Below are 17,607 nucleotides of genomic sequence, written 5' to 3'. Positions count from 1 at the left end.
TTGAGGCCTTCAGATAGAAGATCTTACATCAATGCAAATTACTTTTAGACATGAGAGGAAGCAGAATAGAGAACTCAGCTACAATGTAATGCTGAATAAGGGGTAATAGTAATCAAGAGACTGAAGCATTTGAACCCCGAGTGTGTGCATGTTGCCTAATTAAAGGTTCTGACACATAACAGTCTGGCTATATCATAGATGTGAAAATGTGACTTTTCTTTTTGTTAACTGGTGGTGGGGGAGTGTATCAGACCTTTGGAATAAACCGCGGAAGACTTTTTGAGACCAATAGATTAGAAGTCCTGGCCTTCATTTTGGATTTGCTCTACACATGCATCCTTGTACCACCATGCATACATATGCCTGTGTGTGCACTGGATGTAGGTGAAAGAGCATCTGATGAATTCCTGCCTGTGGCTATATTTAAAACTCTGAAGTGTGTTTTTTCCTCATACAAGTGACTCTCTTGAAATCGAATCTTGGATGGAGTGGAGCTTTTTATGTTTCTCTATTTAGCCATCATATGTTTTTAAATGCTAAATTTGTGTCATAATTTCATTGACAACACCCTGAGTTGTTATGAAGGCAGGATTATGATCTTGCTGTAAGGTTACTCATATGAGGATAGAAAAAGAGAGGATGGTCCTAAATGACTTCAGTAATGATTTGGGACCTCACAAAGATACAGGCAAAGTAATTTTGCTGCTTTTTATTAATTTTGTCTTATAAAGAAACAGACACGTGGCAACACGTGCATCCTAATTTAAAACCTATAATTTTTGCTATTTTGATTGTATCATATGTAAATTTGTGTAATATAAACATCTTTTCTGGCTTGAAGAATAATATTTTTTGGAAAATATTGCTTTTCATAATCCATGCATTGCATTAGATTTTAGATAGCTAAAATATCCCAGGTTGTTTTTATCCATTTATACTGATTGAAAGTTGTCTTCTGATTAACTAGTTACTTCTCTTTGCTGACATATTCTGTATTGGAACACCATATATTTTGTGTGTCATAAGTATACAATATTGCATGACTGAAGACTAACTTTGTTGGCGAGGGAAGGGGAAATTCTCATATTAGTAAACTAATTTTAAGACTTCAAGTTTTTACAGGGTTGCTTTGGTCAACAATCATGTGGGACTTATTTTTCAATTTTTGCATTACATTTGTTGAATTTCTTTGTAATTTTCATGTAAAAGTGACAGGGTAAATTAAACTTCAGTTCAATAACACTAAGAGCATTTTGTCAGGATGAAAGCATCTTTCCTTGTTTCTTAATCTAGAGTAAAAGTTTGATTAGTCTCAGATTTTGTTAGTCAGAGAATGAGTGTTAGTAAGAGATGTTGAGCTTGATTTTTTTTCGAACAAGTTATGTAATATCATGCATTTAACATGACTACACATACATGGTCAGTTTTGCATCCATGTTCATAGAATATCAGGGTTGGAAGGGACCTCAGGAGGTCATCTAGTCCAACCCCTGCTCAAAGCAGGACCAATCCCTAGACAGATTTTTGCCCGAGATTCCTAAATGGCCCCCTCAAGGATTGAACTCACAACTCTGGATTTAGCAGGCCAGTGTTCAAACCACTGAGTTATCCCTCCCTCAGGCCACTGAAATGTACCAGCATCTAGTTTGCGTGCATAGTTAGGGTATGTACATGAAAATTAGGCAAGTAGTTGTATACGTAATTGTGTGCTTTCAGTAATACATATAACTCTTTAAAAATCAAGCCCTGAGTTTTCATGAAGTAATGCTGACATTATTCTTTGAGTTTAGATTGTTCTGTTAATGTTTTTGAAATGACAAGTCACAATGATCAGCTTGAACAAGTACATAACCTTTTATTCTTGAACTAATTGAGTAATGCGTTTTTAGAGGCCAGTTTAGAAACTGATTGGAAAAATAAACTTGTCTTCACTTTACTTCTCCTACATTTGCATAATAAAATATTCCAGTATTCTGTATATTGAAATTTTCTGAGATCATGATTTTGCCTATTTATATAGGTGCACTGTGGTAGATAGATGTTGGATTAAACAGAGACCTTCAAATAATACCTTCAAATGAAATAAAAGTTCTGAGAAGCAAGGAAATTCAGTCTTGGGTTACCACTCTGTCCTTCACTCCTAGATGTTTGGGTATTACACTAGCCTGAGAGAAGGGGACAGGATCATAGAGGTGACTTGCCGGTTTTTGGGTTTTTTTTAAATCCACGCTCCTGAGCAACGTATGTATACCGACTGAACTCCTGGTGTAGACAGCACTGTATCAATGGAAGGGCTTCTCCCACCAACATAGCTACCGCCTCTCAGGAAAGTGAAGTACCTGCACTGACAGGGAAGAGATCTCCTGTTGGCGTAGGTGGTATCTTAACTAAGTGCTACAGCTACATGGGTACAGCTTCACTTCTGCAGTGCTGTGTGTGTAGACAGGCCCTTAGTATTTAGACTTCAAGCATTTGTACACATGCAGTTTATTAAATTTGCCAATATTTAGTTGTCTGTCTTCATGAGATGTAATTGAATGGGACTCAGTCAATTGACTGTTTCCCTTTGATTCCTGCCTGTATCTATCAACTTCTGTTCTCTCCTCTTTACTAGGATTTAGCATTCCCCTTTTAATAAATCCTCCCGTAAGAGATGTCTCTGTTCAAACTGTGTGCTCCTTCACACTTGTTGGCCTTTCTCCAGCCCTTAATTTAAAAACTCCTCTATTTCCTTTTTAATTATATATGCCAGCAATCTTGTTCTGTTTTGGTGTAGGTGGAGCCCATCTTTTAACACTTTAAAAAAAATGTAATTTGATGTATAAAATGTTGGCTGGGTAACTTTTGCATTCAACATGTAATTTTAGAATTGCTGCATTTGAAAAGAAAAAATGCAGGTCACTTTCATTTGCACAGTGGTTGCTTGGTATATGAGTTTTGATGGAGGTGAGTTTCAGAAATATAGAATACGAGCCTTTGTTACTTTTAGACAAGCCCAGATGCTGAATTAAACTACTATTCCTTCCAGCCTATCCCAGACCAGGTGCGAGAAATCTACTAGTTCATTTGTTCATTTTGTTCCATTCTCCCTTCTTTTGCTCTCTACATTACTGCTTTAATTCAGCCTTCCTTTCCCTCTTCCTCAGCTCTTTCTAACACCACTTTCTTCCTCTTTTATTAGAATCTCTACTTCCCTGTAATTCCCACTTCCTTAGTGGACTTTGTGTCTAGACTGCTCCATTTGAATAACCTTATTTACTTTATATACAACAATAGTTTAGTTATATATATAATTAGTTATATTATAGACTTATAGAAAGAGACATTCTAAAAACTCTAATTATATATATATGTGTGTGTGTATATATATATATATTAAAAAAACATTGTGACAAAGTTCCTCCTCTACCTTGGGGGGTCCTGCGCTTATTGGCAGATTTGCTCACCTCAGTGATCTCCCCCACAGTCTGGATCAACTCCTCCTGTGTCTGATCAGGAGTTGGGAGGTTTGGGGGGAACCCAGGCCCACCCTCTCCTCTGGGTTCCAGCCCAGGGCCCTATGGATTTGCAGCTGTCTATAGTGCCTCCTGTAACAGCTGTGTGACAGCTACAACTCCCTGGGCTACTTCCCCAAGGCCTCCTCCAAACACCTTCTTTATCCTCACCACAGGACTTTCCTCCTGGTGTCTGATAACACTTGTACTCCTTAGTCCTCTAGCAGCATACCCTCTCAGTCTCAGCTCCTTGTGTCTTTTTCTCCCAGCTCCTCACACGCACTTCCTCTCCTCTGGCTCCTCCCCATCTGACTGGAGAGAGCTCCTTTTAAAACCCAGGTGCCCTAATTAGCCTGCCTTGATTGGTTGCAGGTGCTCTATTCAGCCTATCTGCCTTAATTGGTTCTAGCAAGTTTCTGACTACTCTAGTGCAGACCCTGCTCTGGTCGCTCAGGGAACAGAAAACTACTCACCCAGTGACCAGTATATTTGCCCTCTACCAGACTCCTGCATCCCACTGGCCTGGGTCTGTCACAATATCTAATATATATATATAATATCTAAAAACATTAACAGGGAGAGAAATTACAAGGTGTAAGCAAAGGAGAAATTGTATGGTTTCAGGAGAGATTTGGGAAAAAATTAAAAGATATAAGGAGGATGTTCCATACCTCAATGAATAATTTAATTAAAGGTGTTAAATATACCGTGTGTATTAAAAATACTTTTTCTAGTTTTTTTTTAACCACACAAAAACATTGTCCTCTTGTATCATCTTATCTATAGATAAGTATATGTTTGACTCAAGCAACAAGGATTATCATTTTCTGAGGAATAAGTGTGTGAGAGGAACTGAACCATACACTAGCATATTCTGAAAAATTTATGCTTATACACTAGATAAAAATATAATTTGTGCAGTATTGAAACATTGTGTATCTTGGTTTCATGATGATACTGGTTTTTATCAGGTTCTAAGGGAAGAGACCAAGGCCAAAATTTGCAAATATAGATACCTAAAGTCAAATCTGATTTTTTCAGGATTGCTTAGGGAACACAGCTCCCACTGACGATCATTCAGATTTAAATAATAGGCATTACAGATGCTCAGTACCTCTAAATAAAGTAGTCTAACTTTCAGAAGTCAAAGGCAGGTGTCTTAGTTTTGACACACAAGTAAGAAAACTTTGGTCCATGCTAATATATATTATAATAATAGCCACATGGAAAGACAGCTTTTGCTGAGGTGAAGACATTTCTGCAAATTGTTGTTTTACGATCCTTGGAAGACTGAAACAAGCATTCTTGAATCCATTGCAATTGGTTTGTACGGGTCCATTCTCATCATGATTCAAGAGGGGATTTACACTGGCACTGACTCCCAGTAATAATAATGAGTGACCTTTGTCAATCCATTGCTCATAAAAGAGATATGGACACCCAGGTTTGAAAAATGTTGTGTAACATAAATAATACTGCTTTGAAACTGTCAGTACCCTAAGACATAAGTAACCTGTATATTTTGATTTTGTGCTGTCTATAGGAGAGCTATTATTTTAGTTCTGGTTAGTGAAGCATTTAATTTTAGTTTTGTTTATTTTAACAGTTTAAAGCAGAGTGGAAAATTCCCTGGAAACCCCTGGCCTCCCTACAAGAAACGAACACCACTGCATCCAAGCTATAAAGGTCTCATGAAGCTTTTGCACTGTAAAACCTTGCACATCGTACTGTTCACACTTCTTTACAAGGTACAGTTGTTCTGAATAACGAGAAAAAAACTAGTTTTTATTTTCTCATCTTAAAATAAGAGTGCTTAAACTTATAGATTTCTAACACTTGATTTACAGTGTTCAGGTTCATGTGTGTAAATATTGATACTTTTATACTTTAGAGAAAAAAATCATTTGTTTTTGATTAATGAATGATTGTTTATTAATTAAACTAAGGTTGAGTTGTAACAGGATACAGCATTTTCTACTTTTTAAATTTTTGTTTTCCTCTTTGTTTTTTTTAGTAGCTCCTATTTTTAAATGAAGTGGAATATAAATGCATGAATTCAAAGATGTACATTATTTAAATTTATTCAGTAATTTATTTTATGACCATGTTCATGTTCTATGATTTTTCTGTGTTTGTCACTATCTGTTATATATTATGTATGTTTCTTAACAGTCAGGTATCCTAATAGCACCACCTGTTGTTAAGGTTGCCTGACACTTTAGTGCCCCATTAGTGTTTTAATTTGCTTATGGCTTTGCCTAACTTTTGTCATTTAGGCTGAAATTTTACATGTCGTGTGTGCCTCATGCTGAATTTATGTGAAAAATTTTCAGCTAAAGCAGTTCAGACATTTCTAAGAATGAGGCTAGGAAAAATACATTGTCATGCCCATGATTTAAAAAAATAAATAAATCTGGCAACCTTTTCTTTTAGCATCCCCCATGCTTTTGAGCAGGGACTTGAAATTTAACAAGGAAATACCCTGTATGTCAGGGCTGTGCCTTTTGCCATCCCCATGAAAATATGTCCACGTTTGGCCAAGTTATACGCCTTTGAAAAATCACAGTTCACATCTGCTCAGTAGATACTTGGTAAATGTTGGCAGCTAAAGTCTCTGAAGATTTCATTCTCATTGAGCGTGATCCCTACGGGTGATCAGGACTTTCCCTGCAACTTCAGGTGCAGGTCCAGGTACTGGAACTGAGAGCTTATATCTCCTGTATCCTGATTGCCTTTCCTTGCTGATATCCAGGCAGTGTAGAAGCTGCCTTATAGGAATGCAGAAGGGACAAGAACAGACCACGGTGGTGGAGAGTAGATTGGGACATAGAGCCTGTTGGGGTGGAAACTGGGACAGGAAACTGATAGGAACAGGAGAGGAGAACTGGGACTGCAAGCTGGGATGGGGGGACTGGAATGACCAGTCAAAGGGACTGGGAGCAGTGAGAAGGTGGGAAAGACAAAGATTGGTCAGGAGCCAGAGGAGGCTAGGACTGGAAGAAAGTGGGGTGGGGGTCAGAGGTTAGGATTGGGGAACCAGAACTGAGGGGAAGCCAGAGAGCAGGGGGAGAGCTGGGTAAAGAAACTGGGGCAAGGAGCCAAGGAGTGCGTTGTTGGGAAGACAGAGATTGGATGAGGAGCCTTGGGAGGGAGACTGGGACTAATGCCCAGTGCAGATGTGTGGAGGGAAAGTAGTGAAGAAACAGATCAGATGAGGACCTGGGCAGAAGTCTAAAGATTGGGGACAAGGTGGCTGGGCGGGGAAAATGGTACTGAGGGCGGAACTGAAGCAGAATGATCGGGATGGGGAGAGACGGGGGGGGACTTGAATTGGCTGGGCCAAGAGACTGGGATAATAAGCTTGAAAAGCGGAGACTGGGAATGGGTAGGTAAGAATAGGACTGGGACAAAGATCAAGGGCTGGGGAAGATGAGTGAACAGGGACAGCTTGAAGGAGGGGATGAGACAGAAGGGGCATGTTTGGGGAGGATGGGTAGAAGATGACGCTCCTTTTCAGATCCTGGAGTGGAAAGCAAAATTTTTAAGTCTCATTCTTTTCTTGCCAGCAAATATCTGTGAAACTTATAGTCAAGGTGTGTGTTTCATCCTCCTCTGGTGCTGGTCTATATGGAGGATGACAACTTACTACTGCTATCAGTTACTCCACTAGTTCAAGTAATAGAGGTTTCTGCGGTGGATCTAAAAGTTCCAACCCATCTCTTGTCTATGGCCTAATGCTTCAGATTGGAAACTTTTGGACAACACAATTATCCTCTCCTGTTTTTCCTTTGTGATCTTTTTAAATAGTGTTGAGGCTAGTTTCATAGTCCTGTATTTCAGTAGATTTGAACACCTTGAATGCTTGTGCTGTTCAGAGGCTCTGCACTGTCTTTAAGGAATGCATCACCCTAAACTGATTTGCTCACATCTGTTGCCATTGGTGAGCTCCCTGTCTTGTCTCACTGGGAAGCTCTCAAGAATCTAAAAGGAAATACTTCATTATGAGAAATTTAAACTCTCAGTGAACTTTCCTAATCAGAATATACAAATTTGCTTCTGCTAGGAATATAGGAACTAAGCAACAATTGTTTCCAAGGATTGACGTAAGGGGTCTCTACGTGAGTTTTTTTGTACATTTGTGAGTTCTTGTGATTTAAGACAGCATTTATGTTGTTTGACCTTTTTGAGATCACAAAAAATCGAGTATACACATGAATGCTTTGGGAAATACTGTATAATCTATCTTTTGTTTCTGAATGGTATAATAGCTCATGATTATGTTTCAGTTTTTATGCTAATGTTGTCTTGAATGCAGTTCTCTCAAGACCTATTCACAGTGAGGTTAAACTGTATTTGCTGAATACATTTAAAACTGTTCAGACATCATTTAGCTAGACCAGACTAGGTGCAAAAGAGTTCTTGTTATAAAAAATTTAAAATGGCATTCTGGCGGAGCTCAGAGCTATAAATGTTAATAAAATAATCTGGCCCATTCACAACTAAACTGTATTTAAAACTTGTTTTAAACTTTATTGCAACAAAATCCGTTTGAGGTCAGTCTAGACAGGCTTCTAGTTTACTTTCTCCTCCACTTTTTCTTGTAAATTGGGTGTTCTTAACAACTGTCCTTCCCTTTGAATTAAAAGACTTGCCAGAGGGGAGGGCTTTCTGAATTTCCTTGTCCGAACTCTATTGGCTATGACTCTAATAATTTTCCCTCTTCAGGGGATGACAAATGGTGGGATTTTTTAAGAACTCTTTTTCCCCTGAATTGATAAGGGCGAAAGCTTAAGCTATCTCTTTAATTAATTAATTAATTAACTATATTTATTTTGAGAAGCTTTGTTTGGCTGCCTTTTTATGCATCTCTGAAGTCTTTTGAATATGCTCCTCATCAGGGAAAAGTGAAGTTGGCTGATACTCTCCTTGGACCTTCTGGAAATTGCATTAGTCTGTATGCTCTTAAAAAGAGTGTCAGCTGGATTTACTCTTAGGGTCATAAATAACTACTTCAAAACTGATCACAGTGAGGAAGAAGTATATAAATTGGAGGTCTCGTTTACAGTCCTGGTAGATAAAGAGAATATTCCTGATGATTTGGCCTCCTCTGATAAGGTTATGAAAAATGGACAAGGACCTTAGCAGCGGAGTGTGATGATTAAAGCTTACCTCACAATTTGATTTGGTCATAATCCTAATGTACCCGTAATGTTTGTCTGGAAAGAAAGAGTGAGGATTAGAGAACTATGTTTGTCTTTTCCATTTAAACAATATATTCACCTGAACACAATTAAGAAAAAGGTCATCACCCCTTGCTGAACAAATGTACGTGAAGTGCACTTGCTGAAGTTCTTCAAATTTCTCTGATAATGAAATTGGTGCATTCCAGAGACAAACTTGTTCTTCAGTAGTTTCATTCTCTCATCACTCTTTGCCATCAACTCAGTTTGAATGTTTGTGTACTTTAGCAGAGGTTTTTGAGTAAGAGACCGAAGTCAACACAAATGTGGGAGTTGATCTGGAAAACAAGTCTGTGCTTCAGAAAATGAGCTCAGATCCTCAGGTTGGTCTTGACACTTATCTAGCTTCTTATAATGGTGTCCATCACTGAAACATCTGAATACCTCTCTGAGATAACCAAGATCATAATAGGCAAGTGGCCTAATTTTCCTCCATATTTCATCCAAGGCAATTAGGCTTTTTTTGTTTGTTTGCATTTATTTATTTTTTCCCCTGGTTCTATTTCTTACTTCCTCTTCCCCCCTTTTTTTCTTTGCTCTGTTTAGCTGGAACTATGGGAAAGCTAAGTCAAATAAATGAGCTTTTCACTTCAATTCGAAGACAGTGAAATTTGTGGCCATTCATATCTCCTTAGGTAATGAGTTCTGAGGAATTGGTCCTGTTGCCATGAAAGCCCTGCCTTCTGCTCTCATGAGCTTCATCTTTGAGTTTGACATCTTTCTTATTTCTGGTTACTATAACTGTCAAGGGAGGCCTCTTCAAAAGGGGAGCACTTTCTGAGGTATCTTGTGTTAATTCCATGGGGAGTCTGGAAAGTTAACCCAGAGATCTTGCCCTTCAGCCCAGTTTTGGTGAGGAGCCAGTATAATGAGTGGAGCACCAGAATAATATGTTTTTGGTCGATGGTGTGGCTGAGGATGTGAGCTATTGAATTGTGAGCTAATGGAAGTTTTATTGTAATACTGGATTGTTCATGCCTAGGCAGAGTGAATTTTAATAGTCTCAGTCTGGAGCTCATAAAGCTTTGGATCACTTTGATAACATGGGGCTCAGTCTTCTGGCTAGTGGAAGATGGAAGAAAAGTAAATTTTGGTGCTGTTACTCTGTGTGTTCAGCAACAATGAGAAATCCAGAACGACCCTTCTGCTGCAGACTGCTCATAGAGTGATGTGTAGGCAAAGGAGCCAGTCTGTTGTGTGACCAGTTGTCTTGTGTGGAAATAACTTGTACAGGACCCATCGTTAACAGTGGGTTGGAGATTTTGTGCAGTAGTATCCAGGTGTTATCTGTACGGATGTTGAAGCATTCAAGAAAAATGAAGTACAGTAGCAGACTCCTCTAGTGTGTCATTTCAGCATTTCCAGCAGTGCTTCTGAGAAGCCTTTGCTGTCTGTAGTTAAATAGAGTTTCTAGGATTGTCTGTTGATTTTCAGATGAGGTGAATAGTCTTGTTTTTCTAGTGGAGCCTTTCCTGCATATGAGGACTGGCTGGGAGTGGAATCTCTGCTCTACTCTCATTTAATGCATTTGAAGGGTATGGCGAATGAGAAATAGGGAGGGACAGTGTGAGCCAGTATTTGGTTTGTAATGTCATGCTAACCATGTGTTAATAAAAAGAAACCTAGATGGGGTTCTCATCCTCTAAGGTTCTGATAGATCAAGGGTCAACAAGTCAATAGTCAAACTCTCAGCACTGTGAGTGCATGATCTCAATTAACAACTGCATGAGTTGTTCTCTTCTCATTGCTATAAACCGAGCATGCGTGAGTGACAAAGGCATCTGGTGGGTTGATTTTTTCATTTTCTGTACAACCTTATATTTCTGATGTTTTGTTTTTTTCTTGCTAGCACTGGGAGTTTGGATGGGTGCATGGCAGTAGGCAGAAAATGCATTTTAATGGGAGCAGAATAACTGCCTGTCTGTGGTACTTTATTTGTACTAAGCTGTGGGAAAGGCTCCTACTGGTAGAGTTCTATCTCTGAGTACTGAACAGTAGGGTAGGAGCCAGGTACTATGCCTTTCTTAGTTTTTCATTTTCACTTTTTTTCCATCTTTGCCCCCTTTTCTTTGTAAACTTAAGGAGTTTTAGTCTTCATAGGCTTCTGCTAGAAGGAGTTTCTGGACTGTAGGAGGAGGGGAAAGGAAAACAATAATTCTTTGTTACATTTAAATGTCCTTCCAGCAGACTCATTCAGGAAAGTTAGGAGGACTTGAGATAGCTACTTGGAGATCCCAAATCTTTTGTTTTTATAGGCTTTCAGGCGTCAGGCAAACTGGGAGATGGATACTGGGTTGGAGTCTAGAAACCATGTAGAGTTTTCTCTTGAGGAAAAGAATGGTGTTTAAGTTGTTGGGGTACTTCAGAGTAAACATCCCAGTAAGATGATTAGGGCAGTTGACCTATCTGAGAGCTATTGTTTCAGACTGTCATTCCTTGTAGCTGCAGTAGGATAGCACTAAATCAGTTCACATTGGCAGCCTTCCTTCACGATTCTAAGAGCAAGAAACTTGTATTTAAAATCAGAGCTTAAATTCTGAATGAAAGAATTGGGCAACAGAAGTGTTGATGTGGCATACTGTCTGTCTAGCTGCTCTTTTTAATACATTCCCACTCAGGATTCCACTCTCAATAAGTATGGCACCTGAGAGTATGCAAAGAAAAAGGTTTGGTATTTTCAAGCAGGTGTTTCAAATCCATCGACCTTCTCTGAAGGAGTTTACTTGGAAGGGCATTCAGTTGTAAGTGGAAAAAGGCTCGTGTTCTGGGGCAGCAAATCTTACGTGAACCTCTTATCTGCCCTCATCAAGAGGAAATCTTGGTTACCTTCTTTATTTTTCAGTTTAGGTTACAGACCTCTTCCATCAGTTTTTTTGGGAGCTGTCTTTGCACTTTTCATATGAGGGTCTCAAAATGTTCATCTTCTGAGTTACAGGTATAATTTTTTTTCTAGATATTGATGGATCATCAAAATTTGTCAGAACATGTCCTTTGCATGGTTTTGTATTTGATTGAATTGGGACTAGAAGATTCACAAGAGCAGGAGTCTGATGAAGAAGTAAGTATTACATGTCATTTTTTTCCTTTTTAATAAGGAAAGTATTATTTATATATGATCTTTAAACAATAAAATTAAGAAGCTGTAGGCATGATTTAAAACCAAATTTAATAATGAGAATTTTAAAATTTGATTAGGGATACTGGATTAAGTCATTTTATCATATAACCAGGGATCAGTTTGAGGCTACTTAATATTTCTGTCTCAGATTACAGCAAAGCAGGCAGTTAAGTGGCTTTATTATTTGTTGATGTGACTGTGATTGAACATTGCCAAATTGCTGAAATTAGCTGCTGTTGGAATTTGTTCTCTCTTGTTTCCTCCTATTTTAAATAGGTCTTCATGAAACAGTATCATTTTAATAGTCTAACCTGAAGACTTGGCACCTAATCATGCAGTCCATACTCATATGCAATTTCAGTGGGATTTACGTTTGTAAGCTAGGTTTACAAGATGGGGCTCTTGATCCAATATTTTTTTGGATTTCATGACCCTTAAGATTTGGGATATTTCATGGGAAAATTTTCTTGAGAAAATAAATTATATCTAGTTAATAAAGATTCTTCAGGAGTGTTTTGCTTAACTTTTGTTTTAAATTAATATGTGTTTTTGAATATCATAAGGTAGCATACAGTTGTGAAAATTAAATTAAAATCTTATAGTGCATGTGCTGGAATGGTCTGTGTAATGCTAATGGACTTCTGTGTCCATAACATGAGCGGTGCAGTGGCTGTGGCTGATATTTAGTAAATGATTGCTTGAAGATGGTTATAGAAAATGAACTGACTATAAAGCTCACTTAAAGAATAGTTTTCAGGTATCTCTTAACCAATATATCAAGTTGAGAACAGGCAAGCATATTGGTCTTCTCACTTTCAGTATTCTTACTCATTACAAAAAATCATAGAAAACATAAACATTGCAAAAATTATCAAATGAATATACAGCAGCAGGTCTGCAAAAGATTATCACAATGACCAGGTCAAACTCTTACTAAGGTTTGGCTTTTTCATGATGAAAAGAGGTTTTCAAAGCCTATCTGTACGCACCAAAAAAATCCTTAAACAATGAGATGTTCAGAGAATTCATGGCGATCAATAATATTCTAATAGCTAAAAACAAATAAAAACTCCTACATGCTCTATGAAGCTAGAGTAGGTCTGTCTAACTGTACAATATTAATCTTCACACCAGTGCTTAGTCACCAACTGAAGGCTACACAAACGAAATGTAATAAAGATACTTTTTTTTTTTTTTTTTTTTTTTTTTTAGTAGCTTTAAAATTGAATATCCCACATCTGGGAGGATTCTTTACAGGGAGGATATTGTAATGGTAAGCTGAGAGCCATTCGGGTTGTTCCACATGGTCAGGTCCCTGTACCTGCACAGAGTCAATTGACTTCAGTGAGACTCCATGTGGATGGAAAAAGTAATGTGCAGGATCAGGGGCCAAGGTAAAATTTCCATTTTCCAAGGACTTTTGAAAAAGTTAGAATCAAAGTATTCCCTTTAAAATGCTTCTGTAACTCCCAATGGCTGGAAGTTGAAGCTTGACAAGTTCAGACTGGAAGGGAAGTGTTTTTTTTTAGCATTAAGGGTCATTCATCGTCGAAACTACTTAAGAAGGGATATGGTGGATTCTCCATCACCTGAAATCTTTAAGTCAAGATTGGTTGTCTGTCTTAAAGACAGACTGTAGTTCAAACACAAGTTATTGAGCTTGATACAGCAGTTTCCTAGGTGTAATTCTATGACTTATCTTATGCAGGTAGTCAGACTAGATAACCACAATGATCTCTCTGCCTTTAAAATCTGTAAATTTGCAGAATTTGGTCCCAGACATTACATAAAGGAAGCAAAATCTTAAGTGTTTTTGTTAATGAATTTAACAAACAAATTTTATTCCCAGAACCCTACTGTTCCATTATTTAATGTAATGTGCAAACTAGGAAATGAATGAAGTGAAGCCATATTTTGGATAGCTTAATAAGAAACATCATGTGAAAAAGGAGAAAGCACTTAGGACAGAAACTCTACTTTTAAAAACTGTTTTTAAAATGGAGATAAAGTGGTGGTGGATGAGAGGAAGTTAGCATTCCTTAAATTTACTTGATAGTATTACAGTTCCAGAACAACAAGTTATCTCAAACCATCTCACAGTTTTTGTATAGCTGAACAACCCATTTAGAACAGTACTGAAAACAGCATCCAGTTTAGTGTGTTTAAGAGAGAAATTTTCATGGAGGAATACCAGTAACCATTGGAGAAATCATTGTCCCTTACCCATGTAACTTTCAGCACTGAAAATACTGAGGTCATTAAATATTAGTACTGTAGATGATGATATCTAGAATACCAGTGAAAGAGATAATATTTGATAAAAATATGTAATGGCAGCATAATAAGACTATTTGACCTGTGCAGGGGTTCTCAAACTTCATTGCACCATGACCCACTTGAGACAATAAAATTACTACATGATCCCAGGAGGAGATATCAAAGCCTGAGCTAGCCGGAGCCCCTGGTGTGGGGGCCAAAGCTGTAGTCCAAGGACTTCAGCTCCAGGCATGGGGCCTGTAACCTGAGTCATGATGCCCAGGGCTGAAGCCCTCAGGCTTTGATCCCAGACACCAGAAAGTCTAAGATAGCCCTAGTGACCCCATTAAAATGGAGTCAGGACCACTTTGGGGTCCCAACCCATGGTTTGAGAACCGCTGACCTAGAATATTATTTTTTTTTGTCAAAATGAAAAGCACTAGAAGGCAGTGATATACCAATAGCTTTCTTCAAAATAATGACTTTCACATTACCTTTTCCAACCAGTGTAAGAACCTAGATAGATAGGTCTTCAATATATGTGGTTCTGTGTAGGTCAGCTAGTCCGTGCCCCTAACTAGTGCAGGATTTTTCCTTACAATATATTTTTTTTTCATTGCTTTATCCAGTTCTATTTTATGTGACTCAGGCAACTAGACTTCTGCTATTCTCCTTACAGCAGGGGGTTCTCAAACTGGGGATCAGGACCTCTCAGGGGGTTGTGAGCTTATTGCATGGCGGGTCGCGAGCTGTCAGCCTCCACCCCAAACCCTGCTTTGCTTCCAGCATTTATATATTAAAAAGTGTTTTTAATTTATAAGGGGGGTTGCACTCAGAGGCTTGCTATGTGAAAGGGGTCACCACTAAAAATTTTGAGAACCACTGACTTAGAAGATTAGTTTACCCTATACTAGAGTTTACTGTTAGAAATGTTGTCCCATTACTCTCAATTCATACCACTTTTTACTATCCTGAAGAATTCCTTTCCTCCTCATGCATGCTCTCTTTATATACTTATAGATGCTTATAATTTGAACAAAATATAATCTTTGTACATTTTTTAAGGTTCTCAGTCCAACAGTCTATCACTAGCATTTTTGAAGATCTGTATCATTTTTACCAAGGTACATATTCCAGTGTACGGTTCCCTTTTACTGCAGAGATAATAATCAGCTTTGGTATAGTTCTAAAAGCAACATTATTTATCATTGTGTGTGTGTGTGTGTGTGTGTATACATATACACATATATATACACACACACTTTTTTTCCATTGATTTGTTTTTCATGACTATTACTCTAGGATTCTGTTGGTGAACATGAACGTTGCCATGACAGTTGGTTTCCAAGTAGTAACTTGGTGTCTAACATGCGTCACTTTATTAACTATGTTCGAGTGAGAGTACCAGAGACTGCTCCAGAAGTAAAGAGAGAACCACCTGCAAGTACCAGCTCTGATGGTTTAGCTTCTTCCCAAGTAAGTGTAAAGAAATCCCAGGGTTTTTTTGCCTTCTGTAATAAGAGTGCCAGAAAGATGTAACTAATGTATTGATTTTTTTTGAAGACCATTTAATTTACCTTAATATTGATTAGTTTTATAAGTTTCTCAGGAGTATTTTTCCTCACCAATACTCCTACATTATTTCTGTGACAGGATTATTCCTAAAGTGTGGAAGTTATTTCAAAACATACTTTTTTCCAAATGACTGTTTTTAATTCCACCTTCTTTTCCCACCCTGCCCAACCTACCAGAGTCCAAGGCGGTCTAAGAGCCTTCAAAGAGAGGTAGATTTGTGTGCAGTTTGTATTCTAATGCCTTTAACTGGCAACATGGCTTTACCTATGTTCATCGTAACTTCCAGTGCAATCCATTTATTTCTGAGACTTTTTTTTATTTTGCAAGTACCTATGCATTTTGTCAACCTCTCATTCTTAAATAATAGACTAATAGACTTGAATGACTTAGAATTTGACATAATTTGTTTTTTAAAATAATTTCCATCTATCAAAGGTATTAAATGTTGGGTTTTTTGCTGGCCTACTGCTGGAGCAAATACGGGCTCATTATAATATGTGCCTTTGTTTGTTTGTTTTTTGCCACTGCAGATGGCACACTAATGTTATTAACATTTAATAATGTTATGTGGTCTACCTTCTCATATCTGAATACTCTTAACCTATTAATGTGATGTAGAAAGTGTATTTGAAATGATTAATGGCAAATTGGTTTGTTTTTGTGGAAGCAAAATTAATTTTTACAAACTGGAATCATAAAAGATTTATAACCAGTAGATAATCCAGTCTCTATTGTCATTGTTTTTACGTAAGAACACCAGATTTAAAAAAAGCTACAGCATTGAAATGTAGTTTATATAGCAGGTATTTTTGTGTGTTAGCACAACATTTTTTTTGCAATAAAAACTGGCCATGATTTAAAAAAAAAAAATAGGAGTGCCGAAATAGACTTCCCACTTCGTATTTAGTCACCTAAATAATTGGCTGCTGTTGAGTTGCTCAGCTTTTCTGGAAGAAGAGGACTAAGTTTAAAAAAAAAAAAAAAAAAAAAAAAAGGATCCAAAAGTTAAGCTCCACATTTAGGCACTTAAAAAGTAACTTGATTCTCTATAGTTTTGATCACTCAACAGCTCCCACTGAGTTCAGTATCTTAATGTTAAATATGAAATTGGTTGTTTGCTGTTCAGCTAAAATATATATATACTTCAAATTTTCGTACCTGGCTTTTTATATTTATGAGTATAATCAATATGTATAAAAGCATGTTGGACATGCAGGAATATTTTGAACATAGAAATATTTTTAAATTATGGCAAAATAACTAATTGCTTGGGAAGAGGAAATTAAAGGCATAGGAATGGCTTCATTGTTTTTTCATTAGCTAGCTGTTGGAAGCTGAAAAGATGTTGCCTGTAGTTTTGCAAAACGATTGTTGTTGATTCTTGTACTCCCTTTTATTAATCCACTACATATAGCTCTTTCTTTTTTTAAGAACTCAGGGACAGCTCAAGTGTTCAGCTTGGTTGCAGAACGTAGAAAGAAATTTCAGGAAATTATCAATCGCAATAGTAGTGAAGCAAGTCAGGTAGTTCGTCCCAAGACATCAATGAAATGGTCAGCACCTGGTGCAACACCACAGCTAACCACAGCCATTCTGGAAATCAAAGAAAGCATATTGTCCCTGCTAATCAAACTTCATCATAAACTCTCAGGAAAACAAAATTCTTACTATCCTCCATGGTTTGATGATATGGAGGTTTTAATCCAACCAGAAATTCCTAAATATTCTCATGGTGATGGGATGACAGCAGTAGAAAGAATTTTATTGAAAGCTGCATTACAAAGCAGATTGAATAAACGGATCATTGAAGAGATATGCAGAAAAGTGACTCCTCCTGTACCACCGAAAAAGATTAGTTCTGCAGAGAAGAAAACCTTGGACAAAGAGGAAAGGTAATATATTAAAAATAATATGGGGCACAATG

The 17,607-nt window shown here is 37.6% G+C and overlaps 1 protein-coding gene across 1 annotated transcript in view; it reads left to right on the top strand.

Moving 5' to 3' along the window:
- Window positions 1-17,607, top strand: part of UBR3 (ubiquitin protein ligase E3 component n-recognin 3) — a 233,207-nt gene that overhangs the window by 108,936 nt on the left and 106,664 nt on the right. The window contains 5 exon segments of the mRNA XM_075070130.1: window positions 5,101-5,242; window positions 11,688-11,792; window positions 15,411-15,584; window positions 15,860-15,892; window positions 17,115-17,575. Coding sequence (XP_074926231.1) covers window positions 5,101-5,242; window positions 11,688-11,792; window positions 15,411-15,584; window positions 15,860-15,892; window positions 17,115-17,575 — 915 coding nt within the window.

The sequence above is a fragment of the Chelonoidis abingdonii genome, chromosome 10 (assembly GCF_003597395.2).
Source record: "Chelonoidis abingdonii isolate Lonesome George chromosome 10, CheloAbing_2.0, whole genome shotgun sequence".
Classification (NCBI taxonomy): domain Eukaryota; kingdom Metazoa; phylum Chordata; order Testudines; family Testudinidae; genus Chelonoidis; species Chelonoidis abingdonii.
The sequence above is the reverse complement of the archived record's forward strand: the minus strand, read 5'-3'. Positions and strand labels throughout refer to the sequence as shown.